Source organism: Odocoileus virginianus, chromosome 20 (assembly GCF_023699985.2).
Source record: "Odocoileus virginianus isolate 20LAN1187 ecotype Illinois chromosome 20, Ovbor_1.2, whole genome shotgun sequence".
Classification (NCBI taxonomy): domain Eukaryota; kingdom Metazoa; phylum Chordata; class Mammalia; order Artiodactyla; family Cervidae; genus Odocoileus; species Odocoileus virginianus.
The window spans coordinates 14,800,905-14,817,986 of record NC_069693.1 but is presented as its reverse complement, the minus strand read 5'-3'; the positions used below and the strand labels follow the sequence as shown (position 1 = coordinate 14,817,986).

Sequence of the window (17,082 nt, the reverse complement as noted above, 5' to 3'; positions counted from 1 at the left end):
CCTGTTGGTGGTGGGAAAGATTTGATTTGTTTGGGGATTTTGAGGGTTATCAAGAAGTGACCCTCTGGCAAGGGATGGGTGTGAGGAACCCTCTAGAATGGCAGATTGGTTGGAGCAGCATAGTTCTTTCTCCTGGGAAAATCCATGGAGGGAACCCACCCTGGTTTGATCCCCAAGGAAGCCCCTGTTAACCCCTTAATGGAAGGTAGTGAGGTGGAAGAGGAATAGTGGAGCTGAGGAGGCCTGGCTGGTAACCCTTCTGGTAGTAATGGGACCCTCAAACCTGGCTAAGGAGTCCAGCCTCAGCTACAAGCTGGAATTGTTGTTAGTAAGGCCTAGGGGTAGGAAAGGAGAGGTGGACCCCTAGGCCACAGACATACCTTTTCCCATGTCTCCACAGGGACATGCCCTAGACATTCCCTGAGGTGCTGCATTTTGTAGCCCTCAGCTGTATTTGCACCCATTAAATAAGTAGAAAGCAGTTGAGAGGAGGACCTCAGGAAAAGAACTCAGCGCTCAGATCAAAGGTAGGATGCCACGGCACGCCTGCTGCTCAGTCGTTTCTGACACATTGTAACTCCATGGACTGTAGCCTGCGAGGCTCCTCTGTCCATAGAATTTTTCCCAGGCAGGAATACTGGAATGGGTTGCTATTTCCTACTCCAAGGGATCTTCTCAACCTAGGGATTGAAACCACGTCTCTTGGGTCTCCCGCATTGGCAGGCAGGTTCTTTACCCCTGCACCACCTGGGAAGCCCCAAAGGTAGGATGGACCAAAGAGAAACAGTCTCTGCCCCAATCCCAGTGCAGGAGGCAGATACTCAAATAGTTTATAAAATGAGGTTGAAATCTGAAGAATTACAAGGTGTTTGCCAGAATGTAGGGATAGACTTCTAAGCAGGGGGACCATGTGGGTAAAGGCCTGGAGAGGGTGAAGGGGAGAAATGCTGGGGCCTAAAGAGCCCCAGAGCACAGGCTGTGCAATTCATGCAAGTGGCTTCTGCTTCAGCTTTGTCTCTGGTTGGTACTCAGCCTCCATGCCCATGTTCATCTGTCCGCCTCCGTTTCTTCCACCAGGGTGTTGCTATTCATCCTGGCCTGGCTGCATTTCATAGTATAAACCGAAATCTTGAAAGTGGCTAGTGGTGTTAAGTCCTACCCATCCAGGCCACATTAGGGCTCCACCTGCATCTCCCTCCTCTTCCTCCTGCTCATTCCTGGCTCCAAGAGCTTGAGCCCTAATAAGTTCCAGGATGGGAGCTTCTGGCAGGGTCACAGGCAGTGATCGAGTTCTCACTGGGGCTAGGTGTCCTGGTCAGAAGGAAGTTACAGGGTGAATGTCGGGTGAGTAAGAGCTTGGACCCTGGAACTGGAATGCTTAGGTTTGAATTGCAGTTCTAACACTTACTGATTACGTGATCAGAGGCAAGTGATTTAACCTCCTTGTGCCTCAACACGCTTATCTACCGAATGGGCATACTAACTACAAGAGTGTCTCCCTCATGCAGCTGTTACGGTATGTTTTTGTTCAGTCGCTAAGTTGTGTCTGACTCTGCAACCCCATGGACTGCAGCACATCAGGCTTCCCTGTCCTTTACCATCTCCCTCAGGTTGCTCAAACTCATCTCCATTGTGTTAGTGATGCCATCCAACCATCTCATTCTCTGTCGTCCCCTTTTCCTCCTTCCTTCAGTCTTTCCCGGCATCAGGGTCTTTCCCAATGAATCGACTCTTTGCGTCAGGTGGCCAAAGTATTGGAGCTTTAGCATCTGTCCTTCCAATGAATATTCAGGATTGATTTTCTTTAGGATTGACTGGTTTGATCTCCTTGCTGTGCAGGAGACTCTCAAGAGTCTTCTCCAACATCACACTTTGAAAACATCCATTCTTTGGCACTCAGCCTTTTTTATAGTCCAAACTCTCACGTGACTACTGGAAAAACCATAGCTTTGACTATATAGACCTTTGTCGGCAAAGTGATGTCTCTGCTTTTGAAAACACTGTCAGGTTGGTCATAGCATTTCTTCCAAGGAGCAAGCATCTTTTAATTTCATGGTGCAGTCACCATTATGACACAGTGAATTAAATACCTGCGGCAGCAGAGGGTGATGTCCCAACCCCATAACCCTCCTGTCTACTTGAGTTCACTTGTAACTGCAGAGGAGGGTTCCCAAGAGACTGCTCTTCCTGCTCTGAGCCCCTGCATCTCTGCTCTTCTGCTTGAGGGCTTTCTAGGAATTCTGAGAGGTGGGTTAATGCCCTCAGGAGCAAACTGCAGCCTGTGGGGGCAACAGTCACTGGCTAAGTGCCCCAGTTGCCTGTTGTCTGGTGGGACGGAGCCCCAGGTACTCACAGTGGCTCCCGCACCATAAGCATCTGTTTTGCTTCTGCCCTGTTCATTCTGTCTCTCCTCATTCCCTGCCTCCTGCCTCCTGGGATCACATCGCAAATAAACCACCTCACTCAAGCCCTTATCTCAGAATGTACTGATGTTAAAGCACCCCCAATGGTCCTGTCTGTGTCTGCTGCTGTTTTCTCTCTTTTAAGGGACAGGGTCACTGCTTCTCAACCTGTCAAAGAATCTCCTGATCTAAGAAAATTGCTATAAAGGACTTAGGGGGTTAGAATAATTTGGAATATGCATTGTGGGTTAATAATAGAATGGAACTGAGTGTTGAAATTTCCTGAATCCAGTAACTGTACTCTAATTGTGTAAGACAGTATCTATGGCATTAAAAACTATACACTGAAGTATTTAGGAGTAAAGAGCATCATGTCTACAACTTACTCTCAAATGGTTCCAAAATATGTGCATAGATATATTACTGAGAGTGTGAATGGTGAAGCCCATGGGGTTAAATGTTAACAATTGATGAAGGTGGGTAAAGGGTATGTGAGAGTTTCTTGTTACTAGTCCTAAAGCTTTTCAGGAATTTGAAACAAAACAAAAAGTTACCAAAAAGACAATGTCATATATATAATGACAATATCAGTGTCTTACTGGTCATTTGTCTTTGGACACCAGATATCTTCACACACAGGGTACATTTTTACAAGAGATTTGAGAAAAATAAAGCCTGTATTTTCTGAGACTTGGATAGATTTCTCATGCATAACTTTCTCATAGATTTAGCAATCAATTTAAATTCCTGACCTTCAAAATAGTACCATCTGCTCTCCCTCACGGGTTCTGATCTCCACCCTGTCGGGAATGACAGGTCACTAGAATATGTTCTTGTCTTGGGTCACAAGCTCCACTCTCCCAAAAGGGTGACCAGGTGCATGAGGTGGTCCAGGGGGCCCTGGGGAATTCTGGGAAACTCATCATACTGGATGAGGAGCCACAGGTCACCTGCAAGATCCCACCATACAAGCAAGCAAGGCTGACTGCAGCCCCCAGTGAAGCATGTGGCACTAACCAGAGGAGCTGGCTTCAGGACTTAGACAGTAAAGAATCTTCCAGCAGTGCAGGAGTCCTGGGTTTGATCCCTGGGTTGGGAAGATCCCCTGGAGAAGGGAATGGCTCCCCATTCCAGTATTCTTGCCTGGAGAATTCCATGGACAGAGGAGCCTGGTGGGCTACAGTCCATGGGGTCACAAAGAGTCAGACACAACTACGAGACTTTCACTTCACTGCAACTCTTCTATTGGGCTTCCCAGGTGATGCTAGTGGTAAAGAACCCGCCTACCAATGCAGGAGACATAAGAGACTTGGGTTCGATCCCTGGGTTGGGAAGATCCCCTGGAGGGCAGGTCGGCAACACATTCCAGTATTCTTGCCTGGAGAATCCCATGGACTGAAGCAACTAAGCACACACACACCTCTCTATTGACTGCTAAATTGGTGGGATGTAGGCTTGGCGGTTTCAAGGGGCACTCCCCACCATTTGGATTAAGACTGAAGCCAGAACAGGAAAGAACTGAGCCCCTGGATCCAGCTGTGCTTGCAGTCCTGAACTTTTAAGTTACCCACAAAAATTAATTATTAATTCCCAATTTTTTTTTTAAGAAATTACTGTTGTTTTTGTTTGCTTTAAATATTTATTTATTTGGCTGCACCAGGTCTTAGTTGTGGCATGCAGAATCTTTAGTTGCATCATGCGGGCACTTTTTATTTTTTTAGTTGTGGCACTCGAACTCTTAGTTTCAGCACATGGTAGCTTCAGTCTGCATTGCAGCATGTGGGATCTTTAGTTGCAACATTCAAAACTCTTAGTTTCGGCATGTGGGATCTAGTTCCCTAACCAGGAGTGGAACCTGGGCCTCCTGCATAGGTTGCTCACTATCTTAGCCTTAAATCAATGGAGATGGTTTCACTCACTTGCTCCATGTGTGGCCTCAGGCTAGTGGCTTCCCCTCTAGAGCCTCAGTTTCCCATTTCTGTTAAGCAGGGACACATCATTGGGGTGGTTGTGAAAATTAAAGGAGGTGTCTGTCTTAAGTGCGCATCCAGGAGACTAGCATGGGGCTCCTGCCTCTTGTTCTTGAGTCTGGTTCTGCTCCACCTCTTGTCCTGATACTTTAAGCTCTGGGAGAGGATAAGCTTAGACACTTGAGGCTGGGGACTGGACTCCAGGACTGAGCCCTGGTAGTTCAGCTTGGTGACCTGGGAGAAGAGGGCTTTCACAGTCCAGTCAGTGATGGCCAGCCTGGGAGCCCACCATGTAGAGTGAACAGAGCACCTGGATGAATGCAGATCAGGGGCTAAAGCAAGTGCTGTCAGCAACCCACCAACATCCCTCTACCCCTCCTGTATACCTGCACCCCTCTAGTAGCCTGTGGAAAGCACCTGTGCCTCTTTGCCTGAGGGTCTTTACAGGCAGGAGAGGCTGGAAGTGCTGGGGAGTTAACATCTCCAGGATTAATCCTGAGTCAATGAGAGATGAGAGCTGGTACATTGCCACAAGTCTTTCACCTCTTGTGTGTCCCATAATCTCCCAGAGGTCCCTAGGGGGATGGCACGCCAATGCCCAGAGAAGCAACCAGCTCACGGACTCCCTTCCCTGGCTCACTTCCCACTCCCCTATCAATTTGCCTAGGATCACCCCATCAAAAAAACTACCTGTGCTTGAGGGACTTCCCTTGTGGTCAAGTAGCTAAGACTCTGCTCTCCCAATGCAGGGGGCCCAGGTTTGATCCCTGGTCAGGGAACTAGATCCCACATGCCACAACTAAGAGTTCAAATGACACAACTAAAGATCCCTCATGTTGCAGCTAAGACCCAGCACAGACAAATAAATAATAATTAAATAAAAATACATTAAATATATATATATATACACACACACACCATGTTTTAAAAAACAAAAAACTACCTGTGCTTGAATCTTTGTCTGAAGGTCTAGGGGAACCCAGCCCAAGATGGGCTGATTCAATTCTATATTCTGTGCTCAAGGCAAAGGGCTCTGTGGAGGGGGTTGTCTAGAGGTACCAGGGTCATACAAAGGTTGTCAATATTCAAGTGCCCAGTATCCTCACACATGCTGCTATAGAATGAAGGTTTGTGTCCCCTCAACACTCATAACCCTCAATGTGAGGAGGTGTGGGGCCTTTAGGAGCTGATCAGGTCACGAGGGTGGAGGCCTCATGAAAGGGATTAGTGCCCTTCTAAGAGACCCCAAAGAGGGACTTCCCTAGTAGTCCAATGATTGACTCCATGCTTCCAATGCAGGGGGTGTGAGTTTGATCCCTGGTCAGGGAACTAAGATCCCACATGCCACATGGCCAAAAACAAGAGAGAGACCTCAGAGCGTTCCCTGGCCCTTCTTTGATGTGAGGACACAGGAAGAAGATGGCTATCGATGAACCAGGAACTGGATCCTCATTAGACACTGAATCTATCAGCACCTTGATCTTGGACTTTTCAGCACCCAGAACTGTGAGAAACCAACTTTTGTTTCTAAGCCACTCAGTCTAGGTTATTTGGTTATAGCAGCCCAAACAGACTAAGACATGTCCTTTAACAGTGACTATTTATTACATATGTCTGGACTGCATTCTCACATTGGAGGGGGACCATTCACATAGCTGAATTCCAGGTAAGGTATCCTGATCAGTTGGGCAGGAGAGCAGCAGGAACCCCCTGACGTGGGCAGGAACAATGTGATACCCACCAGGAAAAGGAAGAGGAGGAGGAGATGGAAGAAGGTCAGAGGTCGCCTGGATGCAGGAGTGGGCACTCTGTGAAGGGAAATACAGTGTTAAATGTACCAGTGGGTGCCACCATGAGCCCTGTTCCCCAACCCCCGGATTCCTCTCCCAGACATCTTACCCAGGGTCCGCCTCCAGCATCACATCTTGGAGACTGGAAGACGCTTGCCTCATCCTGTCCTAAACGTAGAGAGCCGCCAGCAGCAGAATGGGTGAAAGTGACATTTAATGTGCTCTTTACCTTACTACCATGGACAGGCAGAACTGGGCTTATTTCTCCTCCTTTCCTAGCACCCCTTCCATCCTCAAGCCCCCATGGGGACTTGAAATAGCTCCAAATGTAGTGGAGGTCTGTCTGTGCCTGCCCTCCATGCAGCCCCCCTTTTCCTGGTAACGGTGGTTCAACTTGGAGAGGAAGGTATCACAACTCCCCACTTTTCTGAATTCACAATTCTACTGCCATGACTAGGCATGTGACCAGACCTGGCCAATCAGAGCCCTCCGTCAGCTTGGCTACTGTGATTGGTGGCGAAGCGGGAGTCTGACCTAGAACTTTTGCTGCCATTAAGTCCAGAGCATTCTCTCCTGGGATGAGTGAGCCAGTGGGAAGTGAATGTGTAGCTGCTGGGGCAGCCGTGTTGCTGAGAAGAAATCCACCGTGAAGTAGAGCCCAAGACAGGGAGGGACTGCGCCCTGGCAGTATTTGAGGTCTGAAATTCAGCAACGCCTGGACTTGTCAGTTAAGTGGGGGGAAAAAACAACAACCCAGCATCCCCGTTCTTTGTGTAATTCAGTCAGGGTTGGGTTGCTGTCACTTGCTATCGAGACTCCTAAGTGATACACCTGGCTGAGGACCAACTCACTCGAGACTTCCGGAGCAGGGGTTGTCTTTGGTGACCTGCTGCGTGCTTCCGGTGGCTGAGGCCCGACATGAGCATGTCCTGTGGGGAGACAGAGGTGTGGGGTCCTTGGAGAATCAGGGACAGACAAAGTTGAGGAAGGGCCACGACGGCAGTGTGGTGTCATATAGATGAGATTCTGGGGGGAAGAGTGAGATCTCAGGGAGAGATGATGAGAGGGCCAGAGCCCCATAACAGCAACAACAAAAAACCCAAGAAGAGAGACATTATTTATTCATTCACTCAACAAATATTTAATGAGAGTCTGTTACACGCCAGGTACTGTTCTAGGAGTTGAGGACACAGTGGGCATAGAAGCAGGCAAAATGCTGGCATACATGGAGTTTATATTCTAGCAGGAGAGAGAGAGTCTGTAATTTAATAAATATATAATGTCAAGATGTGGTAAGTACTGTTAGGTGCTAACTTTTCGCTCAGTCGTGTCCGACTCTTTGTGACCCCATGGACTACACAGTCTATGGAATTCTCCAGGCCAGAATACTAGAATACTGGAGTGGGTAGCCACTCCCTTCTCCAGGGAATCTTCCCAACCCAGGGATCAAACCCAGGTCTCCCACAATGTAGGCAGATTCTTCACCAGGGAAGCCCAAGAATACTGGAGTGGGTAGCCTATCTCTTCTCCAGTGGATCTTCCTGACCCAGGAATCGAACCGGGGTCTCCTGCATTGCAGGCGAATTCTTTACCAGCTGAACCACCAGGGAAGCCCAAGTAAGAGGATAAGGAGTGATAATGTTCTGAGGCAGGTCTCTCTGAAGGGGTGATATTTGAGGAGAGACTGGAGTGAAGGAGGAGGTGAGCTGGGGGTTTGGAGATGGGAGTGTATTTGAAATGTCTGAAGAGCCAGGAGAGTAGTGTGGTTGTGGTGGGGTGAGTGAGGGGGAGAGTGAGAGGAAATGAGGGAACGTAGATACAACAGAGACCCGGAAGGAGAACACCAAGACACCAAAAGAGAGACATCGAGAAAGACAGAGCCAGAGGTTCGAGGGCCTTCTCGAAAGGCAAAGACCCTGCGAGGAAACACACAGAGGGTCCCATGGGTGCTTGGGGGGAGGAGGTCACCCCACCTGCTCTCACCTCCAGTCTTTGTCCTCTGCTCTGGGGGCCCCTGTGGCCACACAGCTCACACGGAGCCCCTGGCATCCGGGGCTTTGTCCTTCGCCCCAAAGGCTCAAGGTCCCCAATGTCCCCCGCCGGGTCCCATTCCAGCTCTGTTGGTGTGGGGAGGCTACTGGGTGCCCAGGGCCCCCAGACCCCACCAGGGCCCGGCCCATCTGAGTCCCCCTCGAACTCCAAGTCCTGTTCCAGTGTGCTGGCCTCCTCCAACACCTGCTCAGAGGACAGAGGTCATGAGGGTTGAGACTGGCACACGCGCCAGGGACCACCAGGATGGGCCATACCAGGCTGGTGCTGACCAGCTGGGCCTGCAACCGCCACAGCTGCCAGAAGATGCTGTTTTGGTGGGCTCTGAAGGCCCTCAGGACCTGCTCCAGGGTTGCCCGGGCCTGAGGCTCGCTGCGCTGCGCCAGCCCCTCACCAAACACCAGCAGTGCATCTAAACGCTCAGCTGCCCCACGTAGGTCTGCCTGTAGCGCCTGGGTACACATGGTTGAACATCATCAATACAGCCCACCCCACCGCCTACACACACACACACACACACACACTGACACACACACACACACTGGGTACACACGGTTGGACATCATCAACGCACCCCACACCACACCACCCTGCTGCCTACACACAGACACACACACAGAGGCACCAGAAAACCAGAGACCTAGGACTGGAGTTACTACCCCCACCCTCTTCCCATCCAGACATGGGGAACAAGGAAGAGATCCATTTCCAGGGGAAGCTGGCCCCCATCCTGAGGCCCTTACCCACCTGCAGCTGGACCATCCTGCTCTGGGCTGACACGCAGGGCCCAAGGCCTCGCTCCCAGTCCTGCAGCCAGAGGTTCAGCCCCAGAAGACAAAGATGCAGACTGTCCTGCTCAGCCTCCAATACCTCCCGGCCAGAGATGGGGTGCTGGGGAACACAGGGCTGAGTCAGGGCCGGTGAGCCAACCGGGACCTTGCTCCCACTCCCATTGCACCCAGGCTCCTGCCTTCTGGATGCTTCTCTGCAGCAGAGTCCATCTGTGGGTGTGCCCCAAGGCCACTCCCACCTAGAGAAACTTCCCAGTGGAGTCAGGCCAGAGAACCTCTAGTTCAAATTCTCCAGGTTTTCAAGGCTTCTAGAAACTTGTCCATATAGGGCCTGGGGGTCTTAAAGAGACAGGGGTAATGGAACCGAATTACTCCCACAGAGAATGGGGCTACACCAGGGCCAGTGATGAGATAATTCTTGGACTTCCCTGGTGGTCCAGTGGTTAGGAACCCACCTGCCAATGCAGGGGACATGAGTTCGATCCCTGGTCCAAAGACATGCTGTGTGGCAACTAAGCCCGCGCCACACCTCAACTACTGAGCCCGTGCACCACATCTAGAAAGCATCCCCACTACAGAGTCAGCCACACTGCAACACCTGAACAATAATAACAACTCTCCACAACTAAAGATAGCCCACATGCAACAATGAAGACCCAGCACAGCCATAAATAAATAAATAAAATATTAACAGATAATTCTCTCTCAGTTGATAAAATATGAAGTAGTGAACAGTTCAAGAATCATTGTCTAGAGCATCCCACCCCTACACAGTTGGCCAACACTTTTCCGGAATCATCACCTCATCCCTGGTGTGGAGGCCAGACTCTGGGAGACAGACAGGAGGTGGGGGCTGGCCCAGGGGCCCAGGTCACCTCAGCTCACCTCTGGGTGTTTGGCTCCAGCTGACTCCTCAAGAGAAGAGGGCACTGGCAACCTGGGGAGGTCAGCAACAGGCTCTGGGCCCCTCGGCCCAACCCGGAAGTGCTCTGGAGGGTCCAAGGGGTCCTGTCCCAGCTTCCGGGCCTGTTCTGACCTGCGAGGTAGAGGACAGTGACAGGCCCCTGGGTGAGTCTAAGTGAAAGTGAAAGTAAAGTCGTTCAGTCCTGTCCGACTCTGCAACCCCAGGGACTGTAGCCTACCAGGCTCCTCTGTCCATGGGATTTTCCAGGCAAGGGTACTGGAGTGGGTTGCCATTTCCTTCTCCAGGGGACCTTCCCAACCCAGGGATCGAAACTGGGTCTCCCGTATTGCAGGAAGATGCTCTACCATCTGAGCCACCAGGTGAGTCTAGGTGCACATTATTCACTCTACCCCACCCCTGTCCCGAGTTACCTCTCCCATGTCCCCATCGGGTCTTAGCCACAATACCTCCTACCCTTCTAGGGCCCCTGCTAATGCCCCCGCCACTTTTGACCCCAGTTTCTAAAGCCCAAGCCCCTACCTGATGCTCTCCTCTCCATATGCGTCTCCAGTAGCGTCCAGTTCCCTAGGGGCTCCAGGGGGGTGACTGAAGGGCTCTGAGGGGGGTCTAGGGCCCAGAGGTGGGGGCTGGGCCATATTTGGGAGCCTGGGGACAGAGAGTCGGTAAGGACCCCAGCAGGAGCCCTTTTCCTAGCCCCAGTCTCCTAGAAGACTTCCTCAGTAGGACTCACCCGGGCCTGAGGCAGCCAGAAGCCCAGGGGCAGGTTCAGCTCCACCTCCTTCCAGGTAGAACCTGGACCCAGGTAACTTGATGCCCAGCTCAGGTGACCCTAGCTCCACTTAACTCCTTCCTCCCTGGTATACCAGTAGCTGACTCTCAAGCTCACCCCACCCAACTAAGGGGTTTCCAGATATGACCCTGCCCGCTCAAGAGCTCCAAGTTTTGAGCCACTCCAAGACCCAGACCTCTCATCCTGGGAACCCACATCTGCATGTGCATGCATATTCAGTCGTGTGGGAGTCTTTGCCAACCCCATGGACTGTGGCCTGCAAGGATCCTCTGTCCGTGGGATTTCCCAGGCAGAAGACTGGAGTGGGCTGCCATTTCCTACTTTAGGGGATCTTCCCCACTCAGGGATTGAACCTATGTCTCCTGCATTAGCAGGCGGACTCTTTATCACAGAGCCACCTGGGAAGCCCCCCCAGCGTCCCTTAGGAACCCAAACACCTGCCCCGCGCCCCACCTCCAAATGTCGAAAACCAGAGTAAGACTTTGTTGTTGGTTTATTTGGAATGGGGCCTTTTCCTGCGGTTTCCACGCAGGTACTGGAAAAAAACCCGAGAGGAGCCGCCTCTGCCGCAGAGATCCAAGGTCACAGGGCGGTAGCAGTCCAGAGCGGGAGCGAGCTCAGGAATCCGAGCGGGCCCTGGGTCCTGGGGTCACTTGCTGAGGAGGAGGCCAGCGCGCAGCACGCGGGGGACGCGGCGGATGGTCAACGAGACGCGGGTGCCGCGCACCAGGCGGGCTCCCGGCCGCGCCGAGGGGCAGGCGGCGGCGTTGGGCGGCAGGGAGCCAGTGTCGAGCGCGTCTACGCGGGCTGCCGCGATGCCGTGGAGGAGGCGCGTGTAGGCGGTGCCACGGAGCACCAGCAGGCTGCGCGGTTCAAGCAGCAGCGAGGTGGCCGGCCGCGGTGGGGGCCGGGGCTGCGGGGAGGGTTGAAGGTTAGCGAGTCCCCAGAAGTCGGCGGCGGGGGCAGACGAGAGATCAGCAGGTTTGGGGGTTCAGGGGCGAGGGTCAGCGAGTCCCAGGGGCAAATGGCTGAGGCGCGTGTGCTCCTAAGGATCGAGGCTGTGGAATGAAAATCCCAAGGGCGACAGGGCCACGGCCTGGAGGGGAGGGGCGCCGGGGAGGGAAGGGGGAGTGGTCGGCAGTCTTTTGGGAAGGAGTAGGAACTAGGCTGCAGATGGGGGCGTCTATGTATCTAAGGAATCTGCAAGGAGCTGGGACTGAGGGATCAGTGGTCCCAGTAAGCTAGGTGGAACTGGGCTGAAGACTTGGCTGAAGCCAGGAAGTGAGGGAGAAAGGAGCAGGTGTGGTCTAGGAAGATGTGGGGGATCTCAGGATGTTTTGAGGACCCCAACAGAGTGGGAGGGGCAGGCTCCATGTAGGACTGACAAAAGGAGCCTCTGGACTTCCCTGGAGGTCCAGAGGTTAACTCTGTGGTTCCACTGCAGGAGATGAAGGTTCCATTCCTGGCCAGGGAACTAAGGTCCTACATTGCAGGTGGTGTGGCCAAACAAATAAGTTGGCGTTTTTTTTAAGGGAGAACCCTAAGGAGCAGCTGTGGTCAGGGTGTCCAGGGTAGTTTCTGTGAACACTGGGGCATCAGACACGCATCAGAGAAAGAGGTCAGGGAAATTGTTGTCATGAGCAACCCTCACAGAAGGAAAGGGGCTTGAGCAGCGAGTCCTGGGTTGAGGTGCCAAGGTGCCAAGGAGGTGTCCTGCATGACACATCACATTATTGGAGTGGGAGGGAGGAGGTCAGTATTGGGGTGCCTATGCAGTGGCCACTGAGAGTCAGGGTGTCTGGGAGGATGTCAGAGACACCCCTGAGGGGATGGTGTGGGGCTATCAGGGTATCAGTGTCTGTTGGAAAACTGGGGAGCCCTGCCTGCAGTACTGGAGCTCTCACTCTAAATATGCTGAGCCAGGACATCTGTAGGATGTCAGGACAGTCACTCAACAGGTGGGGGTACTGGGGTATCTGTGAAGATCATGATTTCTAGGGCACCCTGCAGGTAGATGGGTCAGGTCTCTGGGAGGCTGTGGGTGCCCTCCATGAAGGGGCAGAGGTAGATGGGTATCAGGGCTACCTCATAGGCAGGTGGAACTGGGGTCTCTTGGAGGATATGGGAGGTCGGCGTGCCCACAAGTGGCTGGGGCAGAATCTCAGGGCCCACCTGCTCTGTCGGGTCATCGTCTTCTGGCTGCCGAGGCTCGTAGAGGTCCAGCACGGTGTGAGAGCCCAAACTGATAGTGCTGACAGTCGGGTAGTACAGTGGCCCGTCCTCGTGGGGCTGAGGAGTGGGTACCAGGGCTGGACGGGGCAGGAGTCCACACCCCCCCCCCCCACCCTCCGGGGTGAAAGGGGGTCTCCCCAGCTGGGGACAGGGAGGCAAATGCTTGGTCGGGCTATGTGAACTGCTTAATGAGAGTGGATGTGGGTCAACATGATGCCCTGCCCCGTGGTGGGTCTGAGGTCTGGGGGGCGGGGTGAGAGTGTGGTTACCATGATGCCCTCCCCAGGCAGATACTGGTTTACAAGGACGTGGTTGGCTGGGAGACCCCCAAAAAGGCTGAGGTCAGACACTTTGTCCACGTAACGCTGGAGCCATGGTGGCAGTCGCTCAGGAACCATCCCCCGGGGATGGGGAAGCCCACCTGGGGAGGGTAATGGGGTGCTGAGGGCACCCAACCAAGGAGCTCTGGCACCAAGGAGCCCCTGTTAGGAATATCCCAGTGGTTGGTAGCACTCTGACCTCCTCAGGGACCCCTAACTCTTTGGAGATCCCCACTCCACTCTTCAAAGCTTTCCTGCTTCTCCAAAACCTAGAGATACTCCCCAACCCATTGGGAAATTCTAATCCCTCAAGACCTCTACTGACCCCTCAGAATCCTCCTGGCCCTTGGGATCCCTTGAACCCTCAGGGACCCCCCCCCCCCCCCCGCCACCTTGGCCTCAATGTCCTGAGACTATCCAACCTGACATGCCTACCCCAGCCCACAACCCTAAATCACCTATGCTCACAGTCAGGGACACTTACCCCAGTTCTGTAACTTCCTCCCAGAGAGCTGGGTCCACTTTGGCTTTGGGGCATTGAAGACCTGGGAGATGGAAGGGGGTCAGTCCTTTTTCAAGGACCACCCTCTCTGATTCTCCCACCCAGGCCAACAAAGGGGTTTTTAACTGGGGTGGAAATGGGTCATCCCAGTGGCTGTGGGATCATTCTCTGGGACAGTGTTCCCAGGATCTTGTTGTTTGCCTTTTCCCCCTGTGGAGACCACAGGCCTCAAAGCTGACCTGTGTCTACCAGGATTGAGGAAGGGCTACACAATCAGGGTCTGAATCTACCCAGACTGGATGGAGCTGGATGGAGCTCTTTCAGCCCAGCAAACAGTCTGCACTCTACTTTTCTGATCCCTGGGCTATCTCAGGACAGTCTGAGTTCTGGAACCTCCTTGTTCCTGTTGCCTGGGGGAGAAAAGGTGCTAAACTGGTTATTCAGTACAGTCAAGAGAGTACTTTGAAAATTCTCCACAGCCAAGACCCCAGGGGTCTAGAAAGGGTTGTCTCAAAGAAGTCTAAGAAGGGACTTCCTGGATGGTTCAGTGGCTGACTCCACACTCCCAATTCAGGGAGCCTGGGTTTGATCCCTGGTCAGGGAACTATTAATATATCCCACATGGTGCAACTAAGAACCTGCATGCTGCAACAAAGTTTGAAGATCCTTAATGCCACAACTAAGACCTGGCACAGCCAAACAAATACTAAAAAATAAAAAGTTGGACTTCCTTGGTGGTCCAGTGGCTAAGAATACACCTGTCACTGCAGGGGACATGGGTTCGATCCCTGGTTTGGGAAGATCCCACATGCCGCAGGGCACCTAAACCTGTGTACACAACTACTGAGCCCACACACCCTACAGCCTGTGCTCTAAAACAAGAGAAGCCACTTCAATAAGAAACCCGTGCACCACGACAGAGGGTAGCCCCTACTCGCCACAACTAGAGAAAGCTTGCGCACAACAAGGAAGACCCAGAGCAGCCAAAAATTAATTAATTAATTTAAAAGCATCTTAAAAAAAATAAAACCTAAGAAATCTCCTTATTTCCTTCATGGTAATGGGGCTGGGATGGGTTGTCTCAGCAGCAGAGTCTGAGCCCTCAAGCTAACTCATTCCTAGGAGTTAGTTGAGACTGCACAGGGCAAGTTCAGGCTCTATAACCAGGGCTCTGGGGCTGCAAAGGGCTATCCCAGTGCATGGATTCTGAACTTTGTAAAACTCTTCTTTCTGCAAACCTTAAGAATAGAATACAGACTGTACTATCTAATACATGTGGTCTGAGCTTGGTAACCTTGTTCCCAAGGCTCTGGGTCTATACTGAGCTATCAGTGGAGGGAAGCATTTACTCTGAACATTCTGAGGCTTGAACTATCTCAGCACAGAAATCTGAACACTATAAATTCTTCATTCCCCAAATCTCAAGGGCCTGAACTGGGCTCTTTCAACCTGTGTTGTAACCTCCTTTTCCCTATAACAGTAGTAGGATTGGGTTGTCTTAACACAGGCAGCCTAAACTCCATAATAACCACCACCTTTCTAGGAATCAGTTTGGGAAGTTCCCTAGTGGTCTAGTGGTTAGGATTCAGCGCTTTTATTGCTGTGGCCTGGATTCAGTCCCTGGTCGGGGAATGAGATCCTGCAAGACGTATAACTTGGCAAAAAAAAAAAAAAAATCAGTTTGGTTCCCCTAAGCTTCCTGGCAAAAGCTCTTTCACCAGGCCCCAGCAGGTGATGAGAAAGAAATAGGGAAGGTGAGGGATGGGTGCTGGGTGGCACTCTCCTTTCTGCCAGGATCTTCACTGTGGCCTTGTGGGCTGTCACATGAGAGCTGGGGGTTGGAGAGGGATCTGGAAAGAGGAGAAAAACAGACCAGAAGGGTGTTGAGGTCACCTGTCGAAGTAAATACTCCTCCTCTTCCTTGGAGATGAAGTCAGGGATGTAGTAGATTACAGGTGGTGCCTAGGACAGAGAGATCCCCCTGAAGGTGTGGCCCTTCCAGCCGCAGTCTAGTGCTAGCACCCATGCGCAGTCCCTTCTCTGGAGCATAGCTCAGGATGTCTCCAGACAGGCCAGGGCCTTAAGTCAAGGGACCAATGACTATTTGGGGGATGAGGAGGTGGGGGTGAGGCTAGGGCTGGACCCTGAGGGGAACAATGGAGAGGGAGGGGGAAGTCCCAGCCCACAAGCCCAGGAGTTAGCCTCCCTATCCACCTCCACTCTATCTCCCGCCCTCTAGTCCCCACCTTCACCCTCTGCACCCCCAGTCCTGACAACCTGCTCCACCCTGAATGGTTCCAGGGCTGGGACCCTGGCATCCTGATCCTCCATCGACAGCAACTCCAGGTACCTGGTCAGACCTGTGGGGAGGGGAGAACATGCTGAAGTAACCAAGCCTGCCGCCCTCAGACTATGATCCAGCTTTCTGCTCTTACCATGGGCCACAGCCTCAGCTCAGACCTCTAAGGAAACTTCTCTTGGTTTCTAAAACCTAAGTCTTCAGTATCTCAAAAGCCACTCAGTGCACATCCCCCACACTTGCCCGGACACAGTGAGCACCCAGAATACTCCCCCAAACTCCATCCATCAAAGGTCCATCAAACTACACATTTGCTTTCTCAAGCTCCCACGGAGAACAGCCTCTGACTCCATCCTACACCTTTCCCAAGAGCTCCACCACATATAACAAAAGCTACACACCAGAGTCCCTTTAAATACCTTGGTTTGAGACCTTATTCTAAAAACTGCCATGCCCTGACTAAGCACAGCACAGCACAGCATGCATGCCTAAAAACTGCAATCCTGGCTCTCTGTGTTCAAGGTATAGATCCTCCTCCTTCCTCAAGCCTTTCAGACGCTCCATTCTGAGCACCCTTGTGCCCCCAATCTAAGCCTCCTCAGACATACCCATTTTCAGTCTCCTCGGATCCCCCTATTCTAGATTCCCTTCAAATTTCTCTTCCGGAGCGCCCCTTCACTCCAGCACCCTTGGACCTGTGATCCTGAGTCTGACTCCTTTCACCCCCGAACCCTCTGGATCCCCCGACTGTCTTCTAGAACCGCACATTCTGAGCTTCCTCAGACTCCCATATGCGCTTCCCTGGGTCCCCACTCTTAGCTCTCTTGGACCGCCATCTCCACCCTCGGCCACCCCGCAAACTGACCGTCCACCAGCGACCCCTCCAACATCCAAATTCAACATCCCAATTCCCTTCCCATCTACTTCCGCCCCCATGCCTTACGCAGGCATCCTCAGACCAATGGGAATTCTCAAAGGCTCTAAAGCTCCGCCTTCCACCCAATAGGCGCTC

The 17,082-nt window shown here is 52.3% G+C and overlaps 2 protein-coding genes across 8 annotated transcripts; both read right to left on the bottom strand.

The window, feature by feature from the left end:
• Nucleotides 1–5,953: 5,953 nt before the first annotated feature.
• On the bottom strand, nucleotides 5,954–11,245 carry SYNE4 (spectrin repeat containing nuclear envelope family member 4). 2 transcript variants are annotated; one of them, XM_070451836.1, is made up of 9 exons: nucleotides 11,171–11,245; nucleotides 10,447–10,572; nucleotides 9,888–10,038; nucleotides 8,959–9,102; nucleotides 8,469–8,663; nucleotides 8,146–8,397; nucleotides 7,014–7,091; nucleotides 6,272–6,330; nucleotides 5,954–6,180 (listed from the first exon to the last, which is right to left on the bottom strand). In XM_070451836.1, exons 2-9 carry the CDS (start codon nucleotides 10,560–10,562, stop codon nucleotides 6,000–6,002), a joined length of 1,176 nt encoding a protein of 391 aa, XP_070307937.1. In that variant the 5' UTR covers nucleotides 10,563–10,572; nucleotides 11,171–11,245; the 3' UTR covers nucleotides 5,954–5,999. The 2 variants fall into 2 exon arrangements, with proteins under 2 accessions (XP_070307937.1, XP_020727433.2); XM_020871774.2 differs by lacking the exon at nucleotides 11,171–11,245 and having other exon boundaries at nucleotides 10,447–11,103.
• Nucleotides 11,193–17,009, bottom strand: ALKBH6 (alkB homolog 6). Of its 6 annotated transcripts, none has more exons than XM_020871844.2 (7): nucleotides 16,936–17,009; nucleotides 16,049–16,131; nucleotides 15,665–15,733; nucleotides 13,754–13,814; nucleotides 13,219–13,370; nucleotides 12,890–13,006; nucleotides 11,193–11,630 (listed from the first exon to the last, which is right to left on the bottom strand). In XM_020871844.2, exons 1-7 carry the CDS (start codon nucleotides 16,958–16,960, stop codon nucleotides 11,367–11,369), a joined length of 771 nt encoding a protein of 256 aa, XP_020727503.2. In that variant the 5' UTR covers nucleotides 16,961–17,009; the 3' UTR covers nucleotides 11,193–11,366. The 6 variants fall into 6 exon arrangements, with proteins under 6 accessions (XP_020727503.2, XP_020727504.2, XP_070307951.1 ...); XM_020871845.2 differs by lacking the exon at nucleotides 16,936–17,009 and adding an exon at nucleotides 16,837–16,919; XM_070451850.1 differs by lacking the exon at nucleotides 16,936–17,009 and adding an exon at nucleotides 16,679–16,824.
• Nucleotides 17,010–17,082: the final 73 nt, after the last annotated feature.